Source organism: Salvelinus sp. IW2-2015, linkage group LG17, assembly GCF_002910315.2.
Source record: "Salvelinus sp. IW2-2015 linkage group LG17, ASM291031v2, whole genome shotgun sequence".
Classification (NCBI taxonomy): domain Eukaryota; kingdom Metazoa; phylum Chordata; class Actinopteri; order Salmoniformes; family Salmonidae; genus Salvelinus; species Salvelinus sp. IW2-2015.
Genome location: NC_036857.1, coordinates 14,576,392 through 14,592,655, shown reverse-complemented (window position 1 = coordinate 14,592,655; position 16,264 = coordinate 14,576,392). Strand labels below are relative to the sequence as shown.

The following is a 16,264-nucleotide window of genomic DNA, read 5'->3' as shown; positions in this document are numbered from 1 at the left end:
CAAAAGAAAAAAAACTTATAGCTAATTTACAAAAGTATTCAGACCCTTTACTCAGTACTTTGTTGAAGCACCTTTGGCAACGATTACAGCCTTGAGTCTTCTTGGGTATGACACTACAAGCTTGGCACACCTGTATTTGTCCTGTTGGAAGGTGAACCTTCGCCCCAGTCTGAGGTCCTGAGTGCTCTGGAGCAGGTTTTCATCAAGGATCTTTCTGTACTTTGCTCCGTTTATCTTTCCCTCGATCCTGACTAATCTCCCAGGCCCTGCCACTGAAAAACATCCCCACAGCATGATGCAGCCACCACCATGCTTCACCATAGGGATGGTGCCAGGTTTCCTCCAGGCGTGAAGCTTGGCATTCAGGCCAGAGTTCAATCTTGGTTTCATCAGACCAGAGAATCTTGTTTCTCGTGGTCTGAGAGTCTTTAGGTGCCTTTTGGCAAACCCAAAGCAGGCTGTTCTGCCATAAAGGCCTGATGAGAAGAAAAATAACAATTTAATACATTTCAGAATAAGGCCATAACTTAACAAAATGTGGAAAAAGTCAAGGGGTCTGAATACTATAACTTTCCACCGCCATTTCCCGCATAAATAATATTAGTCACAAAAAGATCCCACCATGTTGAACGAACAAATTAGGCCCATCTGTCGGCATTTATAACAATTACACCAAAACTTTCCATCAGCTGTCGTGTTTTTTTATACGATATGACTTTACTCACATACAAACTGTGGATAGAAACGTGGATAATGTTAATCCATTCGTTTAACAACTAAATGACTCGGAGTTTGAGTCGAACCCAACTGAGCTTAGTTTCGACCGTCGCCATTTTAGACCCGATGGAGCTGCCATTTGACAACAGAAAAACTAGGCTACTGTAGGCCTATGCACAGAATGGTTCAACTAAATAGGACGGAATGGTCAAATTACTACACTAGATTTAACCTGTCCAGATTTAGGCATATTTCGGGAACGAAGGCGTTATGTTTCTATCAAGAAAGTACAACCCTGTGGTCCCCCTACCTACCCCCATGGTGTTTTTATAGTCCTAAATGTTGTTTTGTCGTGGAACGTGATGAATATGTGGGTACATTCGGTTACTTCCTTTTAGTGGCCACGCTAGAAAGGTTCGATCATCTAAGATGCTGAGTAAATTTCGCCTAGATCCGTTTTGATGGGCATTATGGCTTTATAGTCTGCAACACCTTGTGGCTCTCAAAATGTCGTAAACACAACCCTACAATGATACAGCAATAGATTACGATGTTTCGCCTACGATTCTGACTTGGAAACTGTAAAACAGTGAGTGTTTCCATTGTTTCGATGGTTGGCGGGCGCAATTAGCTATAGCCTAGTTTGCGGGATCGGCTGTTTCACGTTGTCCAACCCCACTCAACATTAGCATAGAGAGATCATTGGTTGGAATCCCGCGGACGACACATAGCTATGGGGCTTCTGAACAGTCGCAGCGAGTTARATATCCCGTATTCTCGGAGCCAAAGGGGTGAGTAGCTAGCTTGGCCAAACGACAGACAACGCCATGGAAAGGAAAGGAGAGCGAGGTGAGCGCACATGTCTGAACAATATTGAACATTTTCGATATATCGTAAGCAAATAGACAAGTAGCCTAGCTCATAGCCTCACATTAACTTTTACCAGGTTGTATTGTACTTTTTACGTTCACCAAGCTTTATAAATAGCATATGTTACACATAAAACAATGTAATTGAAGGATATATACTTTTCTTTTACCAAAATGTCTAAATAAATTATTATTGCTTGGAATGCTGAGAAATATATGTTTTGCCATTTTGGCTACAGTTTACCAGCCTTGTTGAAAACACTAGTCAAATATTGTTTATAACAACGTTCTAATAACATGTGGGACACCTGAAGTAACACTTCTGCGTATGTTCTGTCCCCTCACGTTTTCTCTCAACACTGCATGGTTACTATACACGTGGCTGCTTGGGTCAGCATTGGTCCAAATACAATACATTCCTTCGGTGTTTTTGCGGGAAAAGAATATGAGCATACGTAAATTTAGCCCTTGGCGATTTGTGTAAACATTTAAAATCAGAACATTTGATGACTATAGTGACTGTTAATATAGGCTATTTGAACATTCAGGAAGTTAACGTGAAGCACGAATGCACAAAGCAAGAGCGCAGATGAATCGACACAATGTTACAACACCCTGAATCGTTCGAGAGCGATACAATGTTGCAGCAGCTATATCTAATACACTGTAGCGATAGCTTACTTTTATTGTAATTGCGATGTTCGATTCCTTCCCCCAACCTTTACAATACGCAAATGGGTGTTTACGTTGATGTTTACCAGTGCCTGAAAGTAGTCTTTTTGGTGGAGCTGAGTGTGCACTCCGTACTGAATATCAATTCATGCATTTAACACATACTATCACTTATACAAATACTAGGATCGTTGTTTTTGTTATTAAGCTACATTGTTATTGATGTGTGGTTTTGTTACAGGTGGAGACTTGGAGATGGCAGTGAATGTCCATGTCAAGCCTGGTGAGAAACACAACCGCTATGAGCTGCTGGCTTGGCTCAATGAATCTCTACAGACCAGGTTCACTAAGGTGGAGCAAACATGCTCAGGTAGGCTAGATGCTCATTGTACACATTGTTGACAATTTCTCTAGGCCTATGTATTGTCTCTAGATAATACACTGTTTTGTGTCTGATGTCATACTTAGAGAACATTCCTCTACATCAATGTTTTTATTTATTTAACTTTTATTTAACCAGGTAGGCCAGTTGAGAACAAGTTCTCATGTAAAACAATCATAGTTAGCTATTTTGTATGAGTTCCAGGCATGGGGGTATGACTCAAAATGTGTGTGTTCCAGGTGCTGCGTTCTGCCAGCTGATGCATTGGCTGTTCCCTGGTTCTGTGGACGTACAGAAAGTGAGGTTCCAGGCCAGTGATGAGGTGGATGCCCTTCACAACTACAGTGTGCTGCAGGCCGGCTTCAGGAGGAGTGGGGTGATCATAGTGAGTTACACTCTACAGCCATACACCCGTTCATGATATACTGCAGTCTAGTAGGACTGTGTGTAATCTGCACACAACGTCTTCATTCCATTGCTCTTATACATGTGTAGCAACACTGCAATTACTCTAGTAACAACATGGTGTTATTATATATGTAATTTAGTACTTATTACATTTTATAACATGCATATTGTTACATGTAGTGATTTAATAATGCTGTGTAAAATCTCTCCTTCCCCAGTCAATCCCAGTGGAGGGTCTGATCGGAGGGAGCTCTGAGGCGAGCCTGGACTTCCTACAGTGGTTCAAGGTGTTCTTTGACTCCAACCACAAGGGCCAGGAGTATGATGCTCTGGAGTGGCGGGCTGGACAGAGCATGCCGCCTGCTATAGCTGCTAAACAGCCACAAAGACCCAAAGCCCTGACACAACTCAACTTCTGTGAGACTCAACTTCACGCTCTCTCTGTTCTATTCTTTAGTTTTTTTTGTRTGAATTGCTAGTATGAAATTATAGTCCACTGTATCCACTTTATTTGTGTTTTGGTTGCTCAGTGTTGTCATTTTTGTCACCCAAAGCTAGGGAAGTGGAGATGTCTGAGGGGCCCTGGCAGAACCAGGAAATGGCACTGGATGTTCAAACAGCAGAGGAGAAGGAGGGTGCGTTTTTCCCTTTCAGCCCCAGCCTGCTGCAGCTCATCCAGAAGCACTGGCCCAGCCCAGCAAAGCGCGGGACAGAACTTACCCAGGATCAGGTAGCCAGACACGTTCTGGGTCAGAAATACCCTCGGGACATCACCGCCGCCTGCTTCCAGACCCCCTACTGCCTCTACCTGTACCGAGGTGTGGAGCTGGGAGGCGATGGAGACCGGGAGACGGCCAGTGTGCTCCTAATGGGCTACTTTGACCAGGGGTCAGGGGTCAAACACGTGCGCCTGCTAGACACCCTTCAGCCCAGGGATGCCACAGTGTCAGCTGGTACAGCTGAGCTGAACTGTCTGGTGGAGACTCTGAGGAGGTTTGAGCTCCCCTTGGCGAACTTGGCTGTGTTCTACTGTGGAGACTCAGGGCTGAGCCAGGTGTTGGTGACCGGGCTCAGGGCCCTGAACCCTGGGCTGGTGTCCCTCTGTGATCTCCCTGGCCTGGCTGGACGGGCGTGTCACGTGGGCGTGACGGCGCTACCGGAGTCGGTCCTGGAGCTGGTTAGAGACATCCACCACCACTACTCCACCTGCCCCACCACCAACGACAACCTCAAGGAGATATTTGCCGATGTGGCACCCTTGGACCCACTCCTTCCCCTGTCGTCCCAGTGCCTTTTCCTGGGCAGGACGGTGCAGAGGATGGCAGACGCCTGGCCCGAGCTGCTCCAGTACTTTGAGTCCCGGGGCAATGAGGGGGACGCGGAGCAAGTGTGTGCCCGTCTAAGGGACCTAAAAGTCAGACTGAGCCTGCTGTTCCTGGGGCAAGCCTTGGAGCCCCTCTGTGCCTTCCAGGAGCTCCTTGAATGGGGCGACTCTGACGTGGCCAACATCCTACAGCAGGCCTCCAGCCTGGTGCACTCTTATGCAGCCAGCTTCCTCTGCCCGCCTGCCGTGGACCGCTTCCTGAGGCGGCGGGAGCCCAAGCTCCTTGCCAACGAGAAGGACCACCTCCTGAGGGTGGAGGTGAACACGGGCGCCCGCGTGAAGGACTTCCTGTCGGAACATCAGGCAGAACTCAAAGACGATGTCGTTGACTCTTTCCTGGAGAGCAGTGTCTCCTTCTACAAGGCTACCACCTGGAGCCTGATGGAGAGCCTGCCACTGCCCAACGTGGCCCTGAAGAACATTCCCATCCTGCTGAGGCCTGCTGGGAGGCTGGAGGTGACGGGTAGGGTGGTGGCCGAGCTGGGGTCCCTCATGGGGCTGTGTGGAGTCCCGGGGGACATGGCCCTGCTGACCGATGAGTTCCTGGAGTATATGATCTCAGAGGGTGAGAAGCCTACCGTCGATTCTCCCTCCCCTGGGCCCACGGTGGAGCAGCACTGGAAACAGGTGCTGAGGACCATGGGGAAGACATCTATCCTACGGAGGCTGATCTGCAGCCTGCTTACTCTCCCCTCTGGCTCTCTGCAAAGGGACAGGGTCTTCGCTCAGGTGTGTAGCTAACTGGACTAGACGGCACTGTTTGGGAAATTATGTTGATGTGTTAGCTCTGCTGTAATGTATGCTACTACTATAGTCACATTGTTTTGCAATGTAGAAAAAAATTAAATCTGTTTTGTTTCTGTCTGTTAATATGTGTTGGTATGGATGTCTTTATATGTGTCCAGGCTACCTTGCTTGGTGTTGGTAGTCGGGATGAGGATGACTGGCTCACAGAAGAGACAGAACACAGTGAGGACGAAGGCATACCCTCATCACCCTCAAGTCCTCTGAAACAGGAGAGCAACTCGTCTGGTAAGATTGTACTACATATTTACCGGAATGTGACACTTGACAAACTGTTTATTCAGAGCAGAGGTCTCCAACTCTATTTCTGTGTGCAGGCTTTTGTTCCAGCCCAGCAGTAACAGACTCAATTCAACTAAGCCTCTCCAGATTGAAGACCATTATTTGTTGGTCATTTGTAACAAGTGTGTGAGTGCTGGGCTGGAACAAAAACATTGCATACCCTGTAGGTGAATACGGATATACTGTATATTTAATAATTCCGATTGTTCCTATTGTTCAAGATTTGATTGACATCACAGAGCCTGCTGAACCCAGGCCTGTTCAGACAGACACAAGACCAGGTAAGGATAGCACTGAGCATCACATACACTCATTAAAGGATCATTGTCAGACAATTGTATCAATATTGTATATTTATATGTCCTCCAAAAAATATTGACCTCATTGCAATTTGCCCACAATGGCAGCGCTAAAGATGACTGAGTCTATTGAAGTTATTGATCTCGGTGACAGCGATGACAGCGATGATGACGTTATTTGGACTGCGACCACACAGCACAAGGTACATTATATTTTTGTTTAAATCTATTTCCTTTTTTTAATATAACATATGTTTATGTGCAGTGCATATATTATGGAAGCATAATATAAGTGTTTCTCTCACTGACCTCCAGCTTAAAGATGACAATGCCCTGCTGATGGCCACATCCACCCCTGATGGAACATCTAAGGCATCCTCCTGCCTGAACGAGGTAGGTACTGTTGACTCCAACAACAGATTGTCACTGTTATTATATTATACTGTTATATGTATGTACAGTGGCAAGAAAAGGTATGTGAACCCTTTGGAATTATCTGGATTTCTGCATAAAGTCACAACAACAGACAAACACAGTCTGCTTAAACTAATAACACACAAACTATTGTATTTGTCTTGTCTATATTGAATAGATCACTTAAACATTCACAGTGTAGGTTGGGGAAAGTATGTGAACCCCTGGGCTAATAACTCAGGAGTCAGCTAACCTGGAGTACAATCATTGAGACGAGAATGGAGATGTGAATTTGAGTTTGCTATTCACAAGAAGCATTACCTGATGTGCACCATGCCTCGAACAAAAGAGATCTCAGAAGACCCAAGATTAAGAATGGTTGACTTGCATAAAGCTAGAAAGGGTTACAAAAGTATCTCTAAAAGCCTTGATGTTCATCAGTCCACGGTAAAAGAAATTGTCTAAATGGAGAAAGTTCAGCACTGTTGCTACTCTCCCTAGGAGTGGCCGTCCTGCAAATATGACTGCAAGAGCACAGCACAGATTGCTCAATGAGGTTGAGAAGAATCCTAGAGTGTCAGCTAAAGACTTAAAGAAATCTCTGGAACATGCTAACATCTCTGTTAACGAGTCTACGATACGTAAACAGTAAACAAGAATGTTGTTCATGGAAGGACACCACGGAAGAAGCCACTGCTGTCCAAAAAAAACATATCTGCACGTCTGAAGTTCACAAAAGAGCATCTAGATGTTCCACAGCGCTACTGGCAAAATATTCTGTGGACAGATTAAACTACAGTTGAGTTGTTTGGAAGGAACACACAACACTATGTGTGGAGAAAAAAAGGTACAGCACACCAACATCAAAACCTCATCCCAACTGTAAAGTATGGTGGAGGGAGCATCATAGCTTGGAGCTGCTTTGCTGCCTCGGGGCCTGGACAGCTTGCTATCATCGACGGAAAAATGAAATCCCAAGTTTATTAAGACATTTTGCAGGAGAATGTAAGGCTATCTGTCCGCCAATTGAAGCTCAACAGAAGTTGGGTGATGCAACAGGACAACGACCCAAAACACAGAAGAAAATACATCTTCTGGAGTGGCCCAGTCAGAGTTCTGACCTCAACCCAATTGAGATGCTGTGGCATGTCCTCAAGAGAGCGGTTCACGCCAGACATCCCAAGAATATTGCTGAACTGAAACAGTTTTGTAAAGAGGAATTGTCTTGTATACTCCCTCTCCGGCCTCTAGGTCATCAGGCTGCTGATATCCCGCACACCTGTCACCATTGTCTCGCGCACCTGGACTCCATCATCTCCTTGATTATCTTCCCTATATCTGTCACTCCCCTTGGATCTTTCCACAGGTGTTATTGACTCTGTTTTCATGTCGGTGCGCTGTTTGTGTTATGTGTTCATTGTTTATTTTATTTATTAAAACACTCACTCCCTGAACTTGCTTCCCGACTCTCAGCGCACTTGTTCCAGGAATGGTCCAAAATTCCTCCTGACCGTTGTGCAGGAACTACAGAAAATGTTTGGTTGAGGTTATTGCTGCCGAAGTAGGGTGAACCAGTTATTAAAACCAAGGGTTCACATACTTTTTCCACCCTGCACTGTGAATGTTTACACGGTGTGTTCATTAAAGATATGAAAACGTTTGTGTGTTTAAGCAGACTGTTTGTCTATTGTTGTGACTTAGATGAAGATCAAATTGTATGACCAATTTATGCAGAAGTACAGGTAATTCCAAAGGGTTCACACATTTTTTCTTGCCAAGGTTTTATACAATTGTTAAGTAGTATTATGTCATTAGTCTTGAAATTCTCTCTCTGCTTAGCTGAAGTGTGTAAAATAATCCTTTCTCTTTTCTGATTTACATTATCATGACAGTTAGCTTTGAGGCTAACAATGGTACATATCAGTGCATTTCGATGTTCAATCTCACCAGATGTGTTTTGCGGTGTATGGCTGACTGTGTGCTGTGCGTTTCCCTGTAGGATGAGAAGGGCTACAATGTGGGGGATCTGGTATGGGGACAGATAGAGGGATACTCTCTGTGGCCAGGGATTGTCCAACCCTGGAAGGGACGGCAGGCAGCCGAAAGCATCCGGAAAGTCGAATGGTTTGGGGATGGCATGTTTTCCGAGGTGAGGGGGGGAGAGGACATCATGTTTTTGTTGTTTTCAGTGTGTTTGTGTGAGTTATGAGTGTCCATATTTGATGGACAATAATGTTTTTTAAATTAGATTGTAAAGGTGGATTGTTGTGCCTATCACTCAGTGAAATTCTGTCTGTTTCAGATAAACACCCAGGGACTGCTGCAATTTGGAGCGTTTGCACAATTTTTCTGCGCAAATAGCTTCGCCACCCTCGTCACGTACAGGGATGCTATATTTCAATCTTTACAGGTCAGTCTGTCTATCTCTGCTTGTGTCTGAATGTCTGTGCTGTATGATTGTCGTGTGTATGTGTGTATCCCATCTGATTGTGTGTTGTTGATATGTAACCGTGTAGGTGGCTGCTTCAAGATGTAAGAAGGTGTTTTCCCCGGGCTCAGAGGAGCGGGAGGAGCACCTCAGGGAAATGGTGGACTGGGCCTTCGGCGGTTTCAAACCCACTGGCCCAGATGGGTTCCAACCACCACTCCAGACAGAGGGTAAGCTAAGAGGCTGACTAACATATCATTCTGTATCTACCCACTGGGCACACACTGGTTGAGGCAATGTTGTTCCCACGTCATTTCAATTAAATTACGTTGAACCAATGTGGAATAGACGTTGAACTGACGTCTGTGCCCAGTGGGTATTACATACATGATCCCTCTCTTTCATTTTGAAGATGTTATAACAACTTGTATGAAAAAAAATWGATGTATTTTGTGTTAATGGTATACAGTATTTTGATGATGTTAATGATTTTACAGCTAAAGGGATTGCTAATGGGAAGCAACCGGACCAAAAAAAGGCAACATCCATCAACAGCAAACTGCACAACCTGCGCCAGGTGTCTGTGTGTCTCACCAAGCTCTCGCTGAACCTGGACAACGGCACCTTCAACCTCAGGCAGGAGGAGGATACAGGTGCCTCGTCCAACAAGGGGRAAAATGATCAAAATCCAGACTGCCAGCCAACACTCAAAAAACAAAAGCAGCAGTACAACAAAAAAAAAGACCCAGGCTACGTCTATGAACATCCGGACCAGAAATACAGAGGTGGGCCTTCTCTACTTTTTCTTCACGCTGATATATCCTCTGTTACTAATTGTGTTTCAAATCACTTCCACCAGTGGTATTTCCTATTTGTTTACTTTTCTCAATGCACTGACACTGTCTCTGCCCACTCATTTAATATACTGTATTTTGTATCTTTATTTTCTCAGAGAAGATGGTTCAAAGGGTACAGAAAAAAAGACTGGACATTGAAGGTGAGAGCTTGTGCTGACATGGACGCACTTTTGTATTAAATAGTGGTATTGTGTTGGAAATCTGGTTCATTCGTTGTTTTGTACACTCACTTTGTAATTTTCTATCTCCCAAAGCTTTCTGCCTGTGCTGTATGGCTGACGATATAGAGATTTTCCATCCACTGTTTGAAGGAAGCCTTTGCCTTAAATGCAAGGTAAAGCAAAATATATATTCATCTTGTGGTTCTTGCTACATTTCACCATGTTGTACAGGTCAGAGAGGTTACAAAAACATACAGTACMAGTCAAAAGTTTGGACACCTACTCATTCAAGGGTTTTTCTTTATTTGGACTATTTGAGATTCTTCAAAGTAGCCACCCTTTGCCTTGATGACAGCTTTGCACACTCTTGGCATTCTCTCAACCAGCTTCACCTGGAATGCTTTTCCAACAGTCTTGAAGGAGTTCCCACATATGCTGAGCACTTGTTGGCTGCTTTTCCTTCACTCTGCAGTCCAACTCATCCCAAACCATCTCAATTGGGTTGAAGTCTGGTGATTGTGGAGAACAGGTCATCTGATGCAGCACTCCATCRATCTCCTTCGTGGTCAAATAGCCCTTACACAGCCTGGGGGTGTGTTGGGTCATTGTCATGTTGAAAAACAAATGATAGCCCCACTAAGCGCAAACCAGATGGGATGGTATATTGCTGCAGAATGCTGTGGTAGCCATGCTGGTTAAGTGTGCCTTGAATACTAAATAAATCAGACAGTGTCACTAAAGCACCATCACACCTCCTCCATGCTTCACGGTGGGAACCACACATGCGGAGATCATCCGTTCACCTACTCGACAAAAATCTCAAATTTGTACTCATCGGACCAGAGGACAGATTTCCACCGGTCTATTGTCAATTGCTAGTGTTTTGTTGGCCCAAGCAAGTCTCTTCTTCTTATTGGTGTCCTTTAGTAGTGGTTTCTTTGCAGCAACACAACTGATTGGTTCAAACGCACTAAGAAKGAAAGAAGTTCCACAAATTAACTTTTAACAAGACACACCTGTTGATTGAAATGCATTCCAGGTGACTACCTCATGAAGCTGGTTGAGAGAATGTCAAGAGTGTGCAACACTGTCATCAAGGCAAAGGGTGGCTACTTTGAAGAATCTCAAATATATTTTGATTTGTTTAACACTGTTTTGGTTACTACATGATTCCATATGTGTTATTAAAGAAAACCCCTTGAATGAGTAGGTGTGTCCAAACTTTTGACTGGTATTGTATATGTTAAACAAAATGTATATTGGGTGTGTTGCCTCCATTTTTTCAGATGGTCATGTCTTCCCTAGTTGTGCCAATTTCTAAATCTTTATATGGGAAGTTATAACACTGACTACTCTTCCCTACAGGATAACTTCACTGAGACTCTCTATCGATACGATGAGGATGGCTACCAGTCATACTGTACAGTGTGCTGTGCTGGCCTGGAGGTCATCCTCTGTGGGAACGACAGCTGCTGCCGGTGAGTAACAGTATTTGCTACTAACGCTCTGTCCAGTGGAGGCTGGTGGAAGAGGGACCGTCCTCCCCATTCTCACTCCACCAGCCTCCTTTGCCATTGTTTACCCTAAACCTTCCAGACATGGATCATGGTCTAACATATATGTCTTCTCCCAGCTCCTACTGCTTGGACTGCCTAAACATCTTGGTTGGCCCAGGTACCTTTGACTCTCTGAAGGAGGTGGATCCATGGATCTGCTACCTGTGTGAACCACACAATGCCCACGGTGCCCTGAAACCCCGTCTTGACTGGAGCATCCGTGTCCAGGAGTTTTTTGCAACTAACAGTGCCTTTCAGTTTGTGAGTGGCCCAGCGAATTCATCTTTTCTTGTAGAGCTACCTTAGAATGGAATGCTTTTTGTTTTGATTTGATGTATTAGTAACATTTATTTACATACCGGTACTGCTCTTATTGGTCAATAACCAAATGAGTGTGCTTAACCTTTGCCCTCTCTAGGAGCCCGATCGGGTATACCTGTCCATCCCTGCCAACCTGCGTCGACCAATCAGCGTCCTCTCACTGTTTGATGGGATTGGCACAGGTTAGCTGCAGSGCCGGAATTCCTCCATTCTAATTCTACTCTGTGTTGTCCTGGTTCTGCTGACAAAAATACTACTGTATTTTGTGTTGTTTTAATTCTACTCTAATTTTGATTCCACTATTATTTGTTTTGCTTCTACTATGAAKATCTTACTGTGAATATTTGACTATTCCATTTGATTCTAATTCTACTGTTTTTCTACTGTTCTGATTCTACTGTGAAAATTATATTATACTCCTTTAAGGTCTAGCGAGAAGAGGAACTTCAATAATCAGAGACTTTGCACAGTAGCACTTAACCAGATTATGAAGGAGGACATCTGTTTTATTTGACCCTTAGGTTACTTGGTGCTGAAAGAGCTGGGATTCAAGGTGGACAAATATGTGGCCTCGGAGATCTGTTCGGAGTCCATCGCCGTTTCCGAGATCAACCATGAAGGCAAGATCATACATGTGGATGATGTCCGGCTCATCACCAAAGAGCACGTACGTCTTATAATGTGAGCACAGCGCTTTTACTGTCGATTTGAAACATTGGTCAGTACTAAAACAGACCTCACTACTCTTGTCCAATGCAGATCCTAAAGTGGGGTCCGTTCGATCTGCTCATTGGTGGGAGCCCTTGCAACGATCTGGCCATGGTGAACCCAGCACGGAAGGGACTGTTTGGTATGTCTGGGACTTGAATAGTTTACCTTGTGAGATCAACAGAGTAAAAATATATTTTAAGTATTTTCTACACATTTTGTAGTGTGGCTTATAGACATTACCAGCAGAGTGCAGTGTACAACCGCGTGGTTAGTTTGGAATAGGCAAGTAGAGTGCAACATCTGTGTTAGCTCTAATGTGGATATCAGCTCTGCAATGTTGTTCACTGCCTAGCTACAGTGCATAACCCAACTTCCCCGACTATTCCCCTGTGTTATGGGTGCTTATTACATCTCTGTCATTCTGTCTGTAGAGGGAACGGGGAGGCTCTTCTTTGAGTATTACCGGCTTCTTCACATCATGAAGCCCAAAGAAGACGACCAGAGGCCGTTCTTCTGGTTTTTCGAGAACGTGGTGTTCATGAACAACCACCACAAGGTCGACATCTGCCGCTTCCTGGAGGTTAGCTAGCCCCATTCACTCTCCTCTTAGAACAGTTGTATCGTGCTGTGTACATTTTTGTCTCCAAACATTGGGAATTCTAATGGGAAACTTAGGGTTCAAGCTGAAAACGAAATTTTGGCGCTTATATTTCTGGGTCTTTCTGGTTTTGGTCTGGGTCTCAGAATGAACTGTTTTGAAGTCAGAAAATATAATAATGCACATGAACACAGCACCAGATCTCTTGATTTGTATACAAATCATACTGTCTAAATGTTCTCTAGTTCAGAACCCAAATAACTGCCAGTTTGTTCTCAGTGCAACCCGGTTCTGGTGGATGCGGTGAAAGTGAGCCCGGCCCACAGAGCGCGATACTTCTGGGGCAACATCCCTGGGATGAACAGGTACGTGTCTGCACCCTGGACCAAACTAAACCACTCAGCTGATCCATGATCCTTTCTCATCAACCCCTTTGATTATTGAAACCTTAGATGAAAATGATTTATTCAGTGCAATTGATCTCTATAGTCTACTGATATGTGGGTCTTCGCAAAAACCCAGGACCACACCAGTATGACAACATCTTTAGGCCCATCTCTCTGTGATAATAAGAATAACTTTTTTTATTTTTTATTTCACGTTTATTTAACCAGGTAGGCCAGTTGAGAACAAGTTCTCATTTACAACTGCGACCTGGCCAAGATAAAGCAAAGCAGTGCGACACAAACAACAACACAGAGTTACACATGGAATAAACAAACATACAGTCAATAATACAATAGAAAAAGTCTATATACAGTGTGTGCAAATGTAGTAAGATGAGGGAGGTAGGCAATAAATAGGCCATAGTGGCAAAATAATTATAATTTAGCATAACTCACTGGTGACCCCGTCTGCCTGATTATCTCCTTGGTGATGGGTCTGCTTCCTGCCTTTAGAAATCTTCTTAGGTTTTGTTCAATGTGTCTGATTCTGTTCTAGACCCATCATTGCATCCCAGAACGACAAGGTTATTCTCCAGGACTGCCTTGAAAGGGGAAGAGTTGCCAAGGTCAGAAAATGTTTCAAATGAATTTTCTATTGAATCTTCATTTAACTAGGAAGTCCCAATCTGATCCTCTTTGGTTGTTTTCAAATGTTGTTGTCCTGTTGTTTTTTTCATTTGAGTTAGTCTACCCATCTTTCTTTAGAACCTGTGACTGTTTGTATCCAAGCATTTCCTGGTGTCTTACTTTCTTGTTTTCCTTTGTTTATTTTGTATTCTATTGTACAGTTCACAAAAGTGAGGACCATCACCACCAACCCGAACTCCCTCAAGCAGGGCAAGGACGTGAGCAAGCTCCCTGTATCAGAGAAAGGCGTGGATGACAACCTGTGGATCACGGAGTTAGAGAAGTAGGCATTTTGAAATATGGCATTTAATTTTTTATCACTTATTTTCATATTTTTTTTTGAAATTCAGTGGAAAGTAAAGATGTTCTCTTCTCTTCTGCCTTTCACTTCAAGGATCTTCGGCTTCCCCAAGCACTACACCGATGTAAAGAACATGAATCGCCAGCAGAGGCAGAAGGTGCTGGGGAAGTCCTGGAGTGTGCCTGTGATCCGCCATCTCTTTGCCCCACTGAAGGACTACTTTGCTTGTGAACAACTTCCCCCGGTCCTTTCACAGCCATGGGGGAGGGGTCAATCATGGTGTAGTCCCCAGGAGTGACAGTCAGGTTCAGCAAGGGCGCTTACCCTCCACCCTACGGGGCTGTGGCCAATAAGAGAGAACAAAATTAACAAAACAAAAAAATAGAAAACAGAAAATGCCCACAACAAAAAAATCTACTTATCTGATCTTTTTAATCTTTTAATTGTTCTACTTAAACCCTTTTATGCATCTCTTTTATTATTGTTTGTTCACACTGATTTTTTCTTACCTGACACAAAGGCCAAGCAAGAAGAAATGGATCGAAAGAGCAGACACATCTTACTAAGACAAAGCTTCTTCATCATCATCGTTGGGTTCACAATCTGATTGTGTTAATAGTTCTGAGTTGGATAATCCTCTCATTGGGTTATTATTCATTTATGTCTCTATTTTTATGGAAAAATTACTTGATATTTGGCCTCTATTAGATGGCTTGAGATTTCATGTATATTTGTTTTTTAATGAGGTCATGTGATGTCAATGGCCTCCCTACTATGAGCACTGTCACTTTCTGTCCAAGTCAAAGCTGTGACATGCAGGGATGTTCTCAACAAAGATGGTTAGATCCAGCAAGACTACCTCTGTGTTGCTTTATGCCAGCCATATGAGAAACACTCAAACATATCTGCTGCTAACAAGCCACATTCTACTGTAAATATAATGTAACTTTGTAAATAGAATTGAAGTTGTTATGGTATGATAATACTGTAAATAATTTGGTCAGATATTGGATGTTTTTATAAGATTCCTTTATTGTGTGAAAGGAGGCAGACAGAATCATGTTCATTTTTTAAATCTTTCTTAAAAACTGATTGCTATTGTGTTAAGCCAAGGGCTATATAGTGATGTCTTATTTAAAAATGAATAGTACAAATAACATTTTTATGAAATGTTTAATATGATGTCATGGTTGCGTTTTATTGTATCGTCAATCATATGCATTGGATGATTTTGCAAATGGTGATTGTAGTATGTGATACAAATGTAATCCAAATAGATTATTATAATAATTAGTATAAATTAAAGGTAGACTCAGCGATATGACGTAGATGCAGAAAGTAAACAGCATAGTGGGTCGATTTCCGCAACAACTAAGAGCGTTGAAGCGCGAGGCTCAACTTCTCAGCTGTTTTGATGCCCTGGCTACCACGCTGTGAACCCGTGCACATGCACAGATACTGTGTGTGACTGTTAGAGTAGCGTTTTGCATCTCGCTCATCTCAATATCTGCAGTGCTGCTCGTGGCAACGTAATTTCACTGAGTCTACCTTTAAACTACAATACTTGCCCAAAAGACCATCGGGTCACATATTTACATTTCAACCAGGCCTACCTCAAAGCAGCGAACCGGTCAGCACTGGGAACAACCACTGGTCTTTCATCCTAATGAGCTCCAACATGTATTTTTTTGTCAATCGGGTTCGGGTCTGATTTGTTCTTGAGACTAGTAGTGTCACATCTAGTAATAAACACTACCAACATTTTGCACCCAAGAGGACCTCTGCATACATTCCTTTGTAAGTGTGTAGTTTGTGGTCAAGCCTTTAGTGAAAAAAGCCCATTCAGAAGAAATGGCCCTTTCATATCACAGAGGAGCCTTTGGTGACAACATTACAACCATCTACATTCTAGAATAAAAGGCTGAAAAGGATGAAGTTACTGTGATATTAAGTTTGAGATACAAATTTAGCGGTTTATCCTACCCCATGTTGGATTGGAGGGAATCATGCAAGTAATTGTTAATTTA

At 43.5% G+C, this 16,264-nt stretch overlaps 1 protein-coding gene across 2 annotated transcripts; it reads left to right on the top strand.

Moving 5' to 3' along the window:
- The first annotated feature begins 1,447 nt into the window (after positions 1 to 1,447).
- LOC111976947 (uncharacterized) lies at positions 1,448 to 14,634 on the top strand. 2 transcript variants are annotated; one of them, XM_024006136.2, is made up of 25 exons: positions 1,448 to 1,566; positions 2,500 to 2,628; positions 2,880 to 3,025; positions 3,267 to 3,465; positions 3,603 to 5,161; positions 5,338 to 5,464; positions 5,740 to 5,799; positions 5,926 to 6,020; positions 6,133 to 6,210; positions 8,231 to 8,380; positions 8,534 to 8,641; positions 8,748 to 8,889; positions 9,157 to 9,444; positions 9,612 to 9,656; positions 9,771 to 9,850; positions 11,043 to 11,155; positions 11,311 to 11,494; positions 11,652 to 11,736; positions 12,076 to 12,221; positions 12,314 to 12,404; positions 12,697 to 12,845; positions 13,143 to 13,228; positions 13,806 to 13,875; positions 14,098 to 14,219; positions 14,331 to 14,634. In XM_024006136.2, the coding sequence occupies exons 1-25, from the start codon at positions 1,545 to 1,547 to the stop codon at positions 14,533 to 14,535; spliced, it is 4,479 nt and encodes a 1,492-aa protein (XP_023861904.1). In that variant the 5' UTR covers positions 1,448 to 1,544; the 3' UTR covers positions 14,536 to 14,634. The 2 variants fall into 2 exon arrangements, 1 of the variants encoding a protein (XP_023861904.1); XR_011481294.1 differs by lacking the exons at positions 13,143 to 13,228; positions 13,806 to 13,875; positions 14,098 to 14,219; positions 14,331 to 14,634 and having other exon boundaries at positions 12,076 to 12,235; positions 12,697 to 12,803.
- Positions 14,635 to 16,264: the final 1,630 nt, after the last annotated feature.